The following is an 18,240-nucleotide window of genomic DNA, read 5'->3' as shown; positions in this document are numbered from 1 at the left end:
TTTCAGAACAAATAGCCTCTTAACTTTTACTATGGTTTGTCCATTGTTAGGATTAAAATATTAGTAAAAATTCAAGTGTCTCACAAAACATTGAGGATTTTTTAGTGAACCCATCCTACCTTTCAGTCATTGTAAAAGGCCATAATGTACTATGAATAAGCATAGTGACACTTCTTCAGTATAAAAACAAAACGTATCAACATTAGCACCATTAGCACTAATTGAAGTTTCTTCTTAAAAAAATTAGGAAAATCTGAATTAAAATGACTAATGAAAAACAGTTTCCACCAGTCTGAGATGATGACTTGGAAATCAAGCACAGTGGAACTGCACTTAGACACTAATCTCTGACAAAGAACAACTCACACAGTATTTACTAATTAAACAGTCACATACTCAGAATTACACGGGATTCTTCATAAATCCTTAACACAGATCCATGGTAAACAGTAGCTTTACCATCACCTACTGTGTGATCTTGGCTGGGATGCTCACCCCTCTCTGGGCCTCAATTCTTCATGTCTAAAGGTGGGGATACTAATAGTACTAAACCTGTGGGCTGCTACAAGGGGTAAATGAAATAAGATATGTGAAGTTCTTCAAACTGTACTTAGCACGTGGTAAGAGCTTAAATATGTAAGCTATTCAGTTGGACATTCCCTGACAAATTTTACAAGTCTAAAAGACATCTGACTTCTAGAGAACCCTGTATGTACTGCACACATCCATTCTGTAAAAGATACCTTGGTTTAGTAAATAAGAATATTTATAAAAATATGACCAGGGATGGGTCTGTTGATCCACAGGTGAGAGTAAACTCTGAGGCAAGGCTAAAACACTTTTTTCAACTGAATTAAAATATAATGAAGCCAAAATAAACAGTCACTATAACATGCGAAAAATACTTTTTGGTAATAGAAGTCATATAGTTCATTAAACAAATGACCTATTAATAAGATTTTAATAGGAAAAAGTTCATTCTGCTCAAATATACTTTCGCTAAGTAACAGATGTAACTTATGGCTCTGTCATTGTTATCTAGAGGACTTATATGAAGTTGGTAAAACATGAGTTTAAGGCCGCTATGGACAAAATTTAAATATCAGCTTCTGGTACTTAAGATTAGTGTCTCTTGCAGCTGTAAAATTCAGTTTTTACTGATGCTGGATGTGATTCTCAAATTTTTCATCTTAAAAACTCTAATGTTCTAAAATATCACATACTACTCTCTCCTTTTTTTAAAGTTTATTTATTTAACGAGAGAGAAAGAGAGACAGAGAGAGAAAATGAGTGGGGGAGGGGCAGAGAGAGAGGGAGACAGAGAATCCCAAGCAGGCTCTGCACTGTTAGAGCAGAGCCCCACATGGGGCTTGAACTCACAAACCATGAGATCACGACCTGAGCTGAAATCCAGAGTTGGACGCTTAACCATCTGAGCCACCCAGGTGCCCCATCTAATACTGTCTTTATAAATAATAACATTGCCCTCTCTTTAAAGGTTGTACATTTTCATTCAAAAGAGAAGGTGCTAACAGGTACTCTGAGAAGGGAAGGAATCAATAAATGCTGTCCCATAGCCTATGAGCCCATTTTTATTTCCTGGCATCCAATATGAGTCTAATATACTGAACAGTTTAACAAATTGATATATCAACAAGTAAATGAGGTATGAATGGGTAAGGAAATTTTGAAAATGAAGCACAGGCATATATAAAAATTCCTCTGAAACTGTAATGTTCAGATTCTGAGACATTTAAAAAAAAAAAAAAAAAACCTTTAAATTCCCCAGAGTCCAGCCCCCTCTCCTTTGTCTTTGTGTCTCCCATCTCCGCTCCCATCCTGGAACTACTCCCTTAACGATATAGCCCCTACCATGGTTACCGTGAGAAACACTGTCTTTGGAAAACCTACCTCCAAAATTCTAACTTAACTGGCGATAGAAAATCTTAAGGCACAGAAATCACTGGACAGAACAGCAGCCACACTTAATATCTTTTGTGAAAACTGCTTTGGGAAGCATTTGGTCCTGCTGGGACCTCTTGCAAGAATTCAGAGCTATTTTAAGGTAAGACATGGACTGAAAAGACCCAGTTCCAAACCAGCACTGTGCAAAAAGCCCCACCTCTGCGTGCCCACAAATGTGAGGCAAAATGCCCATGCTCAATAAATATTAAAATCTGGTGTCCTAAAGCTTAGTTCCTTCGTTCAACAAATATTTATGAGGTTCATGCTTTGTACCAGACACTACTTGTACAGAGTAGAGTTTCTGTGATCAATAACCAACAGTCCCTGAGTTCCGTTCAGAAACGAGTACAAAGTGTGAAGAGAGAACATTGCTGGATGATTTGGAACATGGACTCATTTCACGCCAGATTCTGTGAATTCTGGATTCTAAAAGAAGCCAGAGGAAAGGCTGGAACAGGCTGTGTTTGTTATCTGTCTCCCCCAAGGGACCAAGACCATCAATCAGTAGCAGGTTACAGCATTGAACCTAGCAACCGGCAAACAGTAGAGGCTAAAGAACAGTTTGGCAAACGTTTGAGAAGACTGACACTATAAAAAGATTCAAGTATAAATCAGAGATATTTCCTTCTTTGACATCATCATCATTCACACTCTCCACCTCTTTACATATATCATATTTTACCTTCCAATTTCCCAACAAATAAAAATAAGAGAAAACTAGACAGGATCATAGCATGTCTACCTTTCAGCCTTATTGTCAACAGAAGTGGTAAGAGTTATTTTGACTCATAAGTGATTAAATTGATCATTTTAGCACCAAAAGGTCCCTGGGGGGGAGTGGGGGAAGATGGAGGACACTACTATTAACAGTCATTGTATCTCCTTGGTGTATAAATTTTCATTTTATTTTCAATTTTCTACATTTTCTCTAAATAGTGATTACCTTTAAAATCTGAAAGCAAGTAAGCAGATGTTAGGGATTTAATGGATGAGGAGACCAGGGTACAAGGAGACCAGGTGACCTGGCCACGGTAACTGATGGGCAGGGGGGAGGAGCCAGAGACGACAGGAAGACGAGTCCCTTAGCATCGGCTCACAGTTAGGAGAGAAGGTCTGTCAGCTAGGTAATGAAGTTGTCTGATCAAAGGCTAAGTAAAGTAGGGCCCAGCATGACTTAAACTGAGTCCCCTGGAATGTATTATAATTGTTACTATGAGGAAGTTGAATAGCTGCAGGAGCAATAGTCTTGAGGGTGGATTTTTTTGATGGTCTGTGCTGTAACTTGCAAATACCCTGCTCTGTACCCACAGGTACTCAGGTACCCTCTAGGTACTTTGTACCTTCAGATACTTCATGACTGTGGAGTGGCTCAAAGGACAATAATAAGCAGGGGAGTAAAAAGATCCAAATAGGAAGTGTCTTCCTGTGACTTCCCCAGTTAAAACTTTAGTTTTCTACATTTTTTCTAACTTCTTCTCACTTAGCAGACACTGCACTCACGTGAAACCTGAACTTGTAAATAGAGTAGGAACATGTCTGAACAGCCGAGGGCCTCCTGGGTGGCCGAGAACTTGAAGATTGAAGGTCAAGGAGCCAAGAATCTCTATATTTTTCACTCAGCAGGTTACTATGGAAAGATGGTGATGTCATTAAGTGCCTGTGGCACAAAACTATGAGTTCTTTAAGTAATGTAGCAATTTATGTGTAATAGAAAATAGAATATAAGACTCTTGTTCAAACTTCTTAAATGACTCTCAGTTTTTCTTAGCTTAGCCTGAAGTTTCATAAACACCTGTTTTTATGCATGAATTTCTCCTTTCAAGCTGTCAGCAGGTATCCAACCACTAACCCACATTTGACTATTTTCACAAATAGTTCATTTTTAGCTCCTGGGCTCTGTAATAGCACCTACGAATGTTCTTTTAAATTATTTTCAAGAGGAATGAGGGGCAGCGAGGTGGTAGTGGACGCTGTGGATCTCCAAGTGCCCTAACTATGCTTCTGGGTGCTTTTCCCGTTTCCACTGCTAAAAGACTGAAGGATTAGGGAGACAGGAAGATCAGTATCCTGCTTGGGTAAGGAGATGAACATATTAGTCAGTGGTGTTTTCTTTCAATGGGCTCTCTCATTAACAGCTCTTCACTTCAGAAATTTAACTTAATTAAACATGAGGGAAGGAGACATTTATAACACAGAAGCCAGTTTTCTCATTTGAAGAATGATATGATTGATCTAGGTGACCTTTAATGTTCCTTACAGCTCTGGGTCTATGAAAGAACAATAATTTTTGGAATCAAAAGTGTATGGATCTTAAAAGAAAATTCTGAATGTTAAAAAAAAACACTCATAAACAAAAAAGACAAATGACAAACTGGGAAAAATCTGTGCAAACTGTATCACAGAAAGAGGTTTATATTCCTTTATTTATTTTTTAAATGTTTTATTTATTTCTGAGGGAGAGAGAGACAGCATGAGCAGGGGAGGGTCAGAGAGAAAGGGAGACACAGAATCTGAAACAGGCTCCAGGCTCCGAGCTGGCTGTCAGCACAGAGCCCAACACGGGGCTCGAGTCCACGAACCATGAGATCCTGACCTGAGCTGAAGACAGATGCTTAACCAACTGAGCCACCCAGGAACCCCAAGAGGTTTATATTCCTAAGATAGAGAACACTTAAGGAAAAGTGGGCTAGAAGTATGGTCTTAACTGTATGCAAAGATGCACAACCTTAGGCTTATTAAGAAGAATCAAGATCACAACTATACCAAGATTTCAGTTTTCACCTATGAAATGTGCAGAAACCTAAAAAGTCTACAAAATCTAAACAATATATGCTGTTGGGGAGGCCATGAAGAAACAGGCACTCTCATATTTTGCTGGTGGAAATGCAAAATGAGACAAGACCTATGGAGGGGATTTAATGATATGTAACAAAATTACCTTTGACCTATGATTCCCAGTTCTAAAAATCTCTCCCAAAGATATTCTGGCCAAAAAATACAGACATACAAAGTAATTGACTGTAGAAATATTTGTATTAGCAAAAGAGAGGAAAATAACACACGTGTCCATCAATAGGGAAATGGGTATAAAACTAAGGTTCATTCATACAATGAAGTACTATACAGCTGCAAAAAAGGAATGCGGACCACCTTTACATAATACTACACAATGATCTCAAGGCAAACTATTACATATAAAGGCAGCAAACAGTATATATTTTATGATGTCATTTATCTAAGAGACTGGAAGGGGATATGAAACATCTATCTTAAAAAATAATAAAAGTATCAATAAAAAAAGATTTTTCTAAAAGTTATAGAAGGCAGGTGAAATAGGGTGGAGAGGTGTATAATAGAAGGCCAGCTTCTCTGAATATTCCTGGTTTTATACATTTGACTTGAGAAATACACAATGTATGCTAAAGCTGGCTTGTACTGGCTTTTGATAAATGTTCAGGTTGTCTTTACCACTTGTCTTTAGCTTGGGAGACTGAAATTGGCTGTGGTGGAAATACTTACACCATGGATACCAGCAAACATACCTCCCCAAACCCTCCAAGCCAGTTGTTAAACATCTATCAGCATAGCACTGGAAATGTAAATACTTTAGGAAAGTATAGAACAAAATTAAATTTAGAAAGAACATTTCTAAAAATTGAGAACAAGATGAAACAAACCTAACAGTGAACTTGAGTGGGTAGCATTCTGAGCTGTTTTGACTCTAAAGCACCGTAATTTGACTATCTAGGTCTAGCTGAAATACCAAAAAAACTACAAAAATAATTTTAAACTGTTTCCAATATTGTAGTGTGAATATTGGTATTGTTAGAGAAACTGTGTTACAGAACAAAGCAAAAGAATAACTCCGTTACTGTCCTGAGAAGTAGGAATTTTATATAGGATTAAGGAGTTACTGATTTAAGTTGGAAATCATTAAACTCTCCGTGATCCTGCATGTGAACTGGATGTTTCAGTATGAAGTTATTATGTGTTTTATATTTAATTAAAATTACATGAATAAATTTCCTAGCTCTGTCCACTGGAAAAGCCTAGAAACAATCCCAAGCCAGGAGCAATGTATATCCCTAGAACCCAGACACCTAGATTGTGGTCTCTAACTTCTATTTCCCACAAAAGGAACTAAGACTTCCTGAGTACAGCTCTGGGCCAGAGAAGTATGAAATCCTGGAAGGAAAGAAGCTTTATAAAAGACTATTGGGATCATGTCATAAGAAATTAGGAGCCAACATGAAGAGGCAGGGGAAAAAATCTGAGCAATAATAACTTCCATGGATCTTAAGTACATAAAATATGTTTAAATCCAAGAGTTTATAATGGTACTCAACTCACTGAGCCACCTCTAGAAAATGCTAGGAAAATAAGCTTATCAGATTACACATTGATAAAGGCATTTCTCCTGCTTTTCTATGCAAACTGTACTTTGAGATAACCAAGTAGTTAATGAAGCAGTGTTTCTTTACAGAAATATTAGGAAGAATGATAGAATTTGAGTATTACCATTTTGTAACCTCCAGTGAAATAATGAATCTAGGTAATGATCAATGCCTAGCAACACCACAAGTGACAACCAGCAATGAAGAGCCTTCTGACTGAAATATACCATATTCCAGGGTCTATAAAGTATACTTGCTACAAAAGTGTGTGTGTGTGTGTGTGTGCGTGTCTCAAACTTCTAGACATCAAACCTCTAGATCTAACTATCAATCTATAGGAAACACAGGGTACAGAAAAGTATTTTAAGTGACAACAAAATCCAAATTGTGGGAAAATATACAAAATAAATGACCCAGTTTTCAACAAATAAGCTGCAAAGGAAATAGACACAGATGAGGAAACTAAATTAACAGGAACATATAAATTAGGGACAATTCAGATGCCTGGGTGGCTCATTTGATTAGGCCTCCAATTCTTGATTTCAGCTCAGGTCATGATCTCACAGTTGGTGAGATCGAGCCCTGCGTCAGGCTCCAGATCATCTGTGCAGAGCCTGCCTGGGATTCGATTCTTTCTCTCCCTCTCTCTCCTACTCCTCTACTGGCATGCTCGCTCACTCTCTTTCTCAAAATCGACAAACATTTTTTAAAAATTAGGGGCAATTTATGAACCGAACTTGAACAAACAATAAGCCAATCAGTAAAAAAACATATGTATGTACATGCATATATACACATATACACACACTATATGAGTATGTCTCTATATATGCTTATATGTAAGTATGTATTCATTTAGATACATATGTATGTGTGTGTATACATATGTTAAAATAAGTGGAAAAAATCTGAACATGGACTAAAGGATTTGATAATATTAAGAAATGGTTCATTTTTTAGGTATGATGAAGATTTTGCTTTAGAGAAAAAGGGCTCATTTTCTGGAGTAGTATACTGAAATAATTGGTACAATATACCTATAGCATTTGTCCACAACTTTGAGATATGGCAAACGGAAGGACTGTGAGTGGCAAGAAGCTCAGATTAGTTTAAATTGGGTAACAGGTTCCTAGGCACTCACTGTTAACTAATCTATTTCTATACGAGACTAAAATGTTCCATAATAAAGTTAAAAACTATATGCACAAAACAACAAAAACTATGTAGCCTATATTAATAAGCTGTAATGGAACAGTAGTATCAGACCAAGACATTCCAACTCCAGAGTCTACTATGATCACCTGAAGGGCTTTTTCAAAATATAGTCTATGAACACCACTAGCTCATGGAACCTGAAGGACTGAAGGGACTGTATCATGTCCCCCAGGACTGCAAAAATGGGGAAAAAACGTTGTGAACCATTGTTCAAACCAGGAAGGGTGGGGGCTGCACATTATTCAACCTACTTTTTTATCTCTATGCCAGACATATAAGAGGTACTCAAAAAATATTCGGTGAATTAATGATTCATCCCGGGTAGAGAAAATGAATCGGCAAGCTTAAAGCGGCTAAATGTTAGATGTGCAAAAAACTTTCATATTTGATACTTAAATTCACTTAGGAGTTTAAAGAGCATGGCTTTCTGTTTTAAGTGGAATGAGTTTTCATCATAAAGCCACAGACTAGTCACTTCAAACAGCTACAAGTAAACTCCTAAAATAAAAATAGTTTTAAATACACAATTGGGTGGGGTGTGGCTAGCAAATATTCTGATTCTACAATCTGTTTTGGACAAGACAGTGCTTCTTATGTGACTAACAAAGCAAACAGCAGTCAGATTCCTTGCGCTGAAATAGGTACACTATTTGCAAAAAGGGTTGAATGTCCAAGGCTTATCCAATAAAGACACCACATATACCAAAGTTAAGGGGGAATATAGATTGACAAATACCCACATATATTTACATATCCCAAAAAGAAGGCATATGACTACCTGGTATATGGACTTTGTGCCCAAGAAGTACTAAATGGAGCCAAGCCCACTGTCTGTCTCACCATGGGGAAGAGCAAAATACCTCAAACACAATAATAATCTAATTTTAAAGCTGGAGGAGCTTAGAAACCTAGTCCAAACTTTTTATTGTGTAACAGACACCTAGACAGTTTAAGGTGAAAAGCTCTGAAAATAGCCACAGGTGAACAAATGGTCTACACAGGTGCACAGCAGGAAAAGCCGAGAATTAATCTTCTGAACTTCCATATGAATGGTATCTAACAGGTATCAGTCTCAATCCTAAACAAATAAGTGTATATGTGTATAACCATATATACATACAAAAATACCAGAATCCGTACTTGTGTTTTTACATTTTTTTAATGTTTGTTTATTTTTGAGAGTGAGCATACATACTAGTGGGGAAGGGGCAGAGAAAGAGAGGGAGACAGAGAATCCCACACAGGTTCTGTGCTGTCAGCACAGAACTCCACATGGGGTTCAAGCTCAGTAACCATAAGATCCTGGCCTGGGCCTAAATCAAGAGTCAGACACTTAACAGACTAAGCCACCCAGGTACCCTTACAACATGTACTTCTAAAAACTTCTCAAACAAATTCTACAGCCTGGTCTTCAAGAACATCCATGTTACCTCACCTACTTTTCCAAAACATTATCCAAATGAACCATAAGTAAATGGAAGGCAGCCATTTCTCCCATTTACCTTTTGTAGTCTGTTATAGACACGGCAGAGTACATACTATATAACTACAAAAGCTGTTCCATAGACAATTTCCAAATGATGAAAGAAGGATGAGAAAATAAACTTTCTAATTCTCCTGTTAATCTAAACTGATAGTGTACCTATGAGTATTTTATAAAGACATACAGGGCCTTCTAGATTTTTAAATATGGCAACCAAGGAAAGGTTTAAAAATGAAAGTTAGGAGAAAGGGGATCACCGAGATGAGCTATCCATTTATATTTCTATAAGGCACTATACAATGCTTAGTCTAAAGAAATACAGAAAATTACAGGCACAGGAGAAGGAAAAGACAAGAAAAAGAACAAACCTTTATTTCATCTACTAGTCAAACATTCAAGTATTTCAATTGTTGATCAATCCTGAAACCATACTACTTTATTTCTGCAGAGTTTTTTGTTTTTGTTTTTTTAATTTACTTATTTTTGAGAGACAGAGACAGTGTGAGGGAGCGGGGAGCAGAGAGAGAGAGAGGAGAGAATCCCAAGGCTCTGCACTGTCATCGCAGAGCCCAATGCGGGGCTAGAACTCATGAAACCATAAGATCATGACCTTGGCTGAAACCAAGAGTCAGACACTTAAGTGACTGAGCCACCCAGGTGCCCCTAGCTCTGCAGAGGTTTTAAAAACACTGTATCTATGCCTGTTATAGTGTTTTTCTTCTCACCTACTTCACCTGTACAGCTGATTTAATTTAGCTCCAAAACAATAAAATTAGATACAAAATTTGGCCTCCAAACTTCCCTTTTTTATTAAAATTTTTAGGACCCTGAAAAATGACTTTAAGAGTCTCCTAATATTATTAAAGAGAATTCTAACCATTGAAAATAACAATGATAATGTTTACTTTCATCTTGAGGGGAAAAATGTTTCTAACTGGGTTGAATCAAGATTCCTAAAGAAAATAGTAAGGTAAGCAGCTGAGGTATTTAAACTAAAAGCAAAGTGTGAGGAATTTGTTTCTTCTGCAATGAACTTAACAATTTTATTTAAATAAACATGATACGACATTACCAGTTAAGGCTTTTGCAATCTCTACTGCCAATCTAAAGTAAAATCCAAAATGAAGCAATAAAACCTGAAGCTGTTTACTGAATACATTGTAGTGTTGTAAATAATCCCTCAATTCATGGAATTTGAAATTTCTGAAAACTTTAAAATATTTAATATTCAAGAACCAAAATACAGTATGTATATACTAACTTATAAAATTTATCTTATTAACTTCTGAGGATTTACACAAAAATCCTAAGATACAATACAACATATCTACGTTTTCGCCATTTTGTTTTTCTCAAGCTCAAAAGTAAGTAAGATTAGGAGTAAGGTATTTTCATAAAAGTTTAGGAACATTAATGGACACATTGATAGCTTTACGTCATAACTGAAGATTTTAGATGATGGTTCAAATCCACATCCCCCTCCGAAAGACCTCCTTTCCTACTTACATATACTACCAAATATTTTCAAACAAATAATATAAGAATGTACTTTCAAAAATATAAAGGGGGTATTATCATCTCATCATGAACCACCTAAACATCTGAGTAATAACTTCTAAAATAAAATCACAGAAAAAGATGGTGCATGGTTAAAACTATTAATATATATTTAAGACAAAGAGTTTATTTTTCAATAAGAAAACAAGGAAAGACAGCCCAACCTGATCCTGTATGCCTGCCCAGTAGAACTTTCCACCATAATTAGTACTCTCTCCACCTCTGGAGGGAGGAGCTTAAACTCAGGGTAACCTCATGAAATAAGGGAAAAACAGTATAAATACTGCCGGATAGCTCTGAAGAAGGCATCTTCTGCGCTGCTCACTAGCTGCAAGAAATCATCTCCAGGAACGCCAGTACCCAGGTAAGTCTAACACTTGATGCTCCAATGGACTCCCATGTTAGCTTGTTTGGAAATAAGCCTCAATAAATTGACTATTTGGTTTTTGTTATTTAAAAAAATGACTTCACTAAAGTATATTTGGAAAGTTTAATTCATATCAGTCTATATAAATGACAGTCTTAATAGAATCATATTTGTAAAATCATGTCTTATTTTCAGTGTATTTTGGATCTAGTGGATGTTTCAATCTATGTTAAAGATCTTAAATTATTAATACAGGCATCCGATTATGGCTTCTGTGTTTCTTTTTTTTAAAAAAAACTTCAGTTTTGCTTGATTATTTGAATGTGGTTTCAAATAACAACTAAGCCATATATTCATGTAATTGAAAATTTATAATTCTGGTTTATGGACTATATTAAAAACAGGATAAGTAAGAAAGGTAGCTAACTAAAGACTTTATCTGTCCAACATCAGACATATAAAACAGGTCTATAACAAGAAATTATTCTCTTCTGTTTTTCAGAATCCATCTGAGAACATGCTGCCACAAACAACCCTTTTGCTGCTAATGTCCTTGAACCTGGTTCATGGAGAATTTTACGCTGAACGATACCAAACCCCTACAGGCATAAAAGGCCCACTACCCAACACCAAGACACAGTTCTTCATTCCCTATGCCATAAAGAGTAAAGGTAAACAAAGCTGTATATTTTGCTGTATAAACATGTTGATTGTTCTTTCTACAATCTTAATGATCTCTTAAACAAAATGCTTTTAACTCTATATTGTGTTAAATCACCTTTAAACTCCCAAACTTTTCAAAATATTAGAAAAAAATGATTTATGGAAAAAGCAGGTCTATTCAAGAACATTAAAATCCTTGACATAATGAGTAGAGTAGAAAGATATACCTGAAGAATAGTAAGAACTTTTACTTGTGGAAAGCTTTTCCCTCAAATGATGCTTTTCCACAAATAATTACCCATAATCTAGAAATATGAATCCAATAAAAATTAATCAAGTTTAAAATGTTTTAACTAAAAATAATTGCCAACTGTACAGAGTAGCAGGTTTAGCTATCTAAATATTTAGCCATTATTTACTTTTACAACAGATTCAGCTAGACCACAAATATATACGAAACTGAGTCTTAATTATCAAACAAAATCTAATGCCTTTCTTCCAAGAAATTTAATAGACAACGGAAGCAGCAATTCTCACAATTCTTTTTACATTTTTGTATGGTTTAGTAGTTAAGTACACAGACTTACTAACTGCCTTGTACCAACTATGGGACCTCAGGTAAGTTACTTATCCCCTCTGTACCTTAGTTTCTTGATGTGTAAAAGAAGCAGCAGCTATCTCAAAGGACTGTCATGAAGCTTAAGTGAGTGAATACCTGTCAAGTGCTCAGGTATTAGTGGCACTACTGGTTCTCCTCCTCCTCATGCAGTGGTGGTATATGTGGGGCAGCCTTAGACACCATTTAACTTTGTTCCTGAATCCATTCCCCTACTGTTCAGCTTTCTCAGATACTATGACGAGAACTGAGGAAATGTATGTACACCACTAACAGATCCTCAGGAAGGGCAATTATTAGGTTTCACATTTGCTAATTCCATTTTAATAGCATCTGGCACAAACTGCATATAAAACATCTACTGAATTAAACTGAATAATCTGAACTGATTGTAGGATTCAAATTTCCTTTCCTTAGTATTTTTTCATTATAGTTATATATTTTACCTTCCAAATAATGCTCAGGGTATTTGCCATAAACTTTACAAATTATGCTTTTGGAGACAACCCTTTTGAGCAAGTTAAACTTATAGGATTGTCTTCTTGAGAAAAAATGAAATGTAAAGCAATTCATGAAAGGTAGCTTAATGTTTAAAACTAAAGGCACATGGGGCATAACAGAAACTCCCAAATGTCTCAAAATACAAACAATATATGAGAAAGAGAAAAGTTATAGAAAGAAAGAAAGAATAAAAGATAAGGAAACCTCCTACTTTACTTGAAGCAATGAACACCAATGTGAAATGCTAGGACAAACATCACTGGTATACTGTTATGATCACAAATTCACACTTTTTATAGTTTACTGAGATCATATGAAATAGTCTTGAGTTAAAAAATCAGAGACCACTCATAGAAGGTTAAAAATATTTCTAACTCCCCATCTTAATGTACTTTATCATCTTGGCTATTTCTGCAGAATAAATGAAAATATGTATCTTACTAACAAATGAAAAGTTTAGAACCTGCATTTTAATTGTTAAATCCACCATGGTTTCTACATGATAATAACTGAAGGTGGAAACTCAAATATGTTATCATTCACTGGCAAGCACTGAAAGAAAGACAAAAGCCAACAATTTACACAATTATAACATTAGGCTGATAACAGAAATACAAAGAGTGCCTATTTAATTCCTGGGCTCCTCTGTTCAACACAGGCTCAAAGAAAGCTCAGCCATGGGGCACCTTGGTGGCTCAGTCGGTTAAGCGTCCGACTTACCATCTCATGATTTGTTTGAGCCCCGCATCGGACTCTGTGCTGACAGCTCTAAGTCTGGAGCCTGCTCTGGATTCTGTGTCTCCTTCATTCTCTGCCCCTACCCCACTCATACTCTGTCTCTCAAAAATAAATTAATGTAGAAAAAAAAAAGAGAGAGAGAGAGAGAGCTCAGCCAAAACATATTAAATTATGCTGCAAAAGACTGCAGATCTGATGGCCACATGGATGCCACATTCCAACATAACCAACCACTATTTTGGTTTGGGAACATTTCATAAACTTCTCTGCTGGGTAATCATTTCTCCTTGAGGATGATACCACCTTAACATTTAATTTTTTTGGTTGGCAAGCAACAAACAGGGGCTTTCCCCCAAAGACACAACAGAACTCACATTCTTTCTTCCTTCTTTGAACCTCCAGTTTCAAAAGGAGTTCCATGTAGTCATTTTCAATAAGACTGTTTTTCCTCCCTATTTTATCAGTTAAACAGATTTCCAACCAGACCAAGACAATCATTTTTAGCATGGGTATTGATCTTTAGGAGATTCAGAATAAGATTCTGAAGCAAACCCCAATCTAACATAGTTTGCATTTAAAAAAAATTTACTATTTTGTTTTCTACTTATTCATCTATTCTATTTGCAATGTATTATACTCCTTTATACTTATACACATATCATATATGTACACTAAAAAGTCAATCTATCAATAAAATATGTATGATTACATGGAGATCTTTTCCAAACTAATTTTTCACATAATCTTATTCCTGATGTCATTTTCTGAAAATCCATGGGTGAATACAGTTCTATACATTTAAAAATTTGCAAAACAAAACATAAGTCTAATTAGTACAAAATATAAATGTCCAAGTATAAAATAATTTTCCTTTCTGGCATATCTATTTTAATGAATCTACCCTATGTTTTATACTTCATTTGTCACTAAATGTTTTTCAAATTTCAGGAATATCTCTACCTAGTAGAATAATATTAGCAACTATTCCTGGCTAACTACTACTTACATGCCAGTTAATTAATATGAAAGATTTTTAAAAATATAATAATGTACCAACAATTAATAGTTAATGGGAACTAAACCCACAGGCTTATGTTTTCAAAGACAATTTACAATTTATTTCAATTCACTTAATATTAATTCCAATTTAGCCTTCATTTTGATTTCTAAAGCCATTAAAGACTAAAATAAAGTTTAAGTATATTAAATAATCAATTTTGTAAGAAAAAGATGTGGCTCAAAAGTCATAGCCAAATCCCATTTTCAGGGTTTTGAGCAAAACATTCACCACTATGCCATTTGCTAAATCTACCATTACTATGAACCACTTTCCAACAGTGTAAGAATCTAAATAGTATGTGCAGGCATTCCAGCTATGTTCTTGAAAATTATTAAACAGAAAGTGATTTTAGTACAAATTCTTCAAGTAGACATTTAAATCATATGTAATTTAAAACCATTTTTGCAAGCATTAAAGAATTTCTCTGAGAGAAAGTATCTTATAATAGATGTTATGATGATTGTTGCCTAAAGATCCTTTGACATGGCAATACTTCCCTAATTATATATCCTAATGGCAGTAATGCTCTGTTCATTCCCACCTTTGAATGACTGAAACCAAAACCTTGTACAACTCTTTAAGCACTTATCACATGGACACGTTGTTTGCTCCCTTGATGACTAAAGCTCTTATAAGATACGTCCTGTGCTTTCCCTATACTTGTGGCTCAGGGGCACTTTTACACCACAAGCAGTGAATAAGTGATTTATGAATTTAATCCATAATATCAGTAGAAGTATTTAGTTCAAATGAACCCGCAGCTTTATGAAATCAACAATATCTATTTGCATTAATCAAAAAAAACTTTAGATAAAAATTACAATGGTATTTTATATACGTGGCGCATTAGATCTAATTCTCTTTGTTTTGATTTTAAGTCAATTAAAGGAGAATGTAGGAGCTCACAGTATGTACTGAAGTTGAAAAAATGCAAACTAAATCTAAACTGTGTTCAGCAGGGCCATGGCACGTGTAAACTAGAATCAACAGCATTTCTCACTGATGTCTTATAGGCTAGCTTTTGTGAAAGAAAATTGTTATAGTTCTTAAATATTTTCCCATTTATTCTGTACTTGTCTTTTTATTCCTTTCCTATCAAATACTTTCCCCTTTCCTCTTGAGGGAGATGATTTTCCCAAAATAAATGGGGGTAAGGTAAATATCTCCCCTGTACTCTTTTTTTTTAATTTTACCATTCATTTTGAGAGAGAAGAGAGAGACCACGAGCAGGGGAGGGACAGAGAGAAAGAGAGGAAAGAGAGAATCCCAAGTAGGCTCCACACTGTCAGTGCAGAGCCTGATGCAGGGCTCGAACTCAGGAACTGTGAGATCATGACCTGAGCCGAAACCAAGAGTTGGATGCTTAACTGATTGAGCCCCTCAGGCACCCCAGCCTCCCCTATACCTTTATTCTAGATGAATTCTTCCATCCCAATTTATTTTCATGGATAACTAGGATGTAATGAAAGTATTATTGTAGACATGGTTTTGTGCAACCATGCCCTCTGGTAGTGTTTTTAAAAACAATATAGAATGTATTATCTGAAACCATTTTAGATTAGTCTGCCAAAATAGACCAACTGACACTGCCAGGTCCTGTCCTGATTTATATTTCAGGAAGCAATGATCACTTAACATTATTAATCATCCCTCTCTCTGGATGTGTCGGGCATGTCTTTCAGGTGTATCAGTAAGAGGAGAGCAAGGTATTCCTGGTCCACCAGGCCCCGTTGGACCTCGAGGGCACCCAGGTCCATCTGGACCACCAGGAAAACCAGGATATGGAAGTCCGGGACCCCAAGGAGAGCCAGGATTACCGGGACCACCAGGACCATCCACTACTGGAAAGCCAGGTTCGCCAGGGCTCCCAGGAAAACCAGGGGAGAAAGGGCTACATGGAGCAAAAGGAGACATTGGACCACCTGGTTTACCAGGACCACGGGGCCCACCAGGGCTCCCTGGAAGCCCTGGCCCAGCTGGAATTACTATTCCAGGAAAACCCGGACAACAAGGACCCCCAGGAGCCCCAGGACCCAGAGGTTTTCCTGGAGAAAAGGGCACACCAGGGGCCCCTGGTGTGCATGGACAGAAAGGGGAAATAGGATATGGTCCTCCTGGACAGCCAGGTGAAAGGGGTCTTCCAGGGCCTCAGGGGCCTATGGGACCACCTGGCCCATCTGGAGTAGGAAAAAAGGGTGAAAATGGGTCTCCAGGGCAGCCAGGCATCAAAGGTGATCGGGGCTTTCCAGGAGAGACGGGATCAGCTGGCCCGCCAGGCCCCCAAGGTCCTCCTGGGGAACGAGGACCAGAAGGCACTGGAAAGCCAGGGGCCCCTGGAGCCCAAGGCCAGCCTGGGATTCCTGGGACAAAAGGTCAACCTGGGATTCCAGGGGTACCTGGGTCCCCCGGGGCTCCTGGCTTTGGGAAGCCAGGGTTACCAGGCCTGAAGGGACAAAGAGGGCCTATTGGCCTTCCAGGGAGACCAGGTGCCAAAGGGGAACAAGGCCCAGCAGGCCATCCAGGGGAATCGGGTCTGACTGGCCCCCCTGGAAACATGGGACCCCAAGGGCCAAAAGGCATCCCAGGTAACCAAGGGATTCAAGGCCCTAAAGGTGAGACGGGCCCAGTCGGGCCTGCAGGACACCCTGGAACTAAGGGAGAAAGGGGTTTCTCTGGGCTAGATGGAAAGCCAGGGTCCCCGGGAGAACCAGGCATCAGTGGTCCTAAGGGGAATGCAGGGCTCCCAGGCCCAAAAGGTGACCCTGGAGTTGGAGGACGTCCTGGTCTCCCAGGCCCTGCGGGCCCAGCAGGAGCTAAGGGAGCGCCTGGACATGATGGGGAGGCTGGTCCAAGAGGTGCCCCTGGAATACCAGGTACCAGAGGCCCCATCGGGGCACCAGGCATTCCAGGGTTCCCTGGATCTAAAGGGGATCCAGGAACTCCAGGTCCTCCTGGCCCGGCTGGCATAGCAATTAAGGGGCTCAATGGTCCCTCTGGGCCACCAGGGCCTCCAGGTCCACGAGGCCACACAGGACAGCCTGGCCTCCCCGGTCCCCCAGGCCCTCCAGGGCCCCCAGGCCAAGCAGCCCTGGCTGAGGGCTTTATAAAGGCAGGCCAAAGGCCTCTTGTCAGTGCCAACCAGGGAGTAACAGGGATGCCTGTGTCTGCTTTCACTGTTATTCTCTCCAAAGCTTACCCAGCTGTAGGTATTCCCATCCCATTTGATAAGATTCTGTATAACAAGCAACAGCATTATGACTCGAGAACTGGAATCTTTACCTGTAGAATACCAGGAACATACTATTTCTCCTACCATGTGCATGTGAAAGGGACCCACGTTTGGGTGGGCCTGTATAAGAACGGCACCCCTGTCATGTACACCTATGACGAATACACCAAAGGCTACCTGGATCAGGCTTCAGGGAGTGCCATACTCGATCTCACGGAAAATGACCAGGTGTGGCTCCAGCTGCCCAATGCTGGGTCAAATGGGCTGTACTCCTCTGAATATGTCCACTCCTCCTTCTCAGGGTTCTTGGTGGCACCAATGTGAGCATATTCCCACCGAGCTACCATACATCTGCTTGAAAAGGCATTTCCCAACTCCACCACGCCCCACAAAATGCATATGGAAGTAGGCCAAAACAAAAAAAAAGTGACTAATTTTAATTTTCCAAAATA

The 18,240-nt window shown here is 38.2% G+C and overlaps 2 protein-coding genes across 3 annotated transcripts in view; one reads left to right on the top strand and one right to left on the bottom strand.

Moving 5' to 3' along the window:
• Window positions 1–18,240, bottom strand: part of NT5DC1 (5'-nucleotidase domain containing 1) — a 133,790-nt gene that overhangs the window by 100,996 nt on the left and 14,554 nt on the right. The window lies entirely within an intron of this gene.
• Window positions 11,499–18,112, top strand: COL10A1 (collagen type X alpha 1 chain). The gene is made up of 2 exons (XM_039222569.1): window positions 11,499–11,652; window positions 16,242–18,112. Exons 1-2 carry the CDS (start codon window positions 11,499–11,501, stop codon window positions 18,110–18,112), a joined length of 2,025 nt encoding a protein of 674 aa, XP_039078500.1.

The sequence above is a fragment of the Hyaena hyaena genome, unplaced genomic scaffold, assembly GCF_003009895.1.
Source record: "Hyaena hyaena isolate Hyena2069 unplaced genomic scaffold, ASM300989v1 scaffold_1159, whole genome shotgun sequence".
Taxonomy (NCBI): Eukaryota; Metazoa; Chordata; class Mammalia; order Carnivora; family Hyaenidae; genus Hyaena; species Hyaena hyaena.
This window is presented reverse-complemented; position numbering and strand designations above follow the sequence as displayed.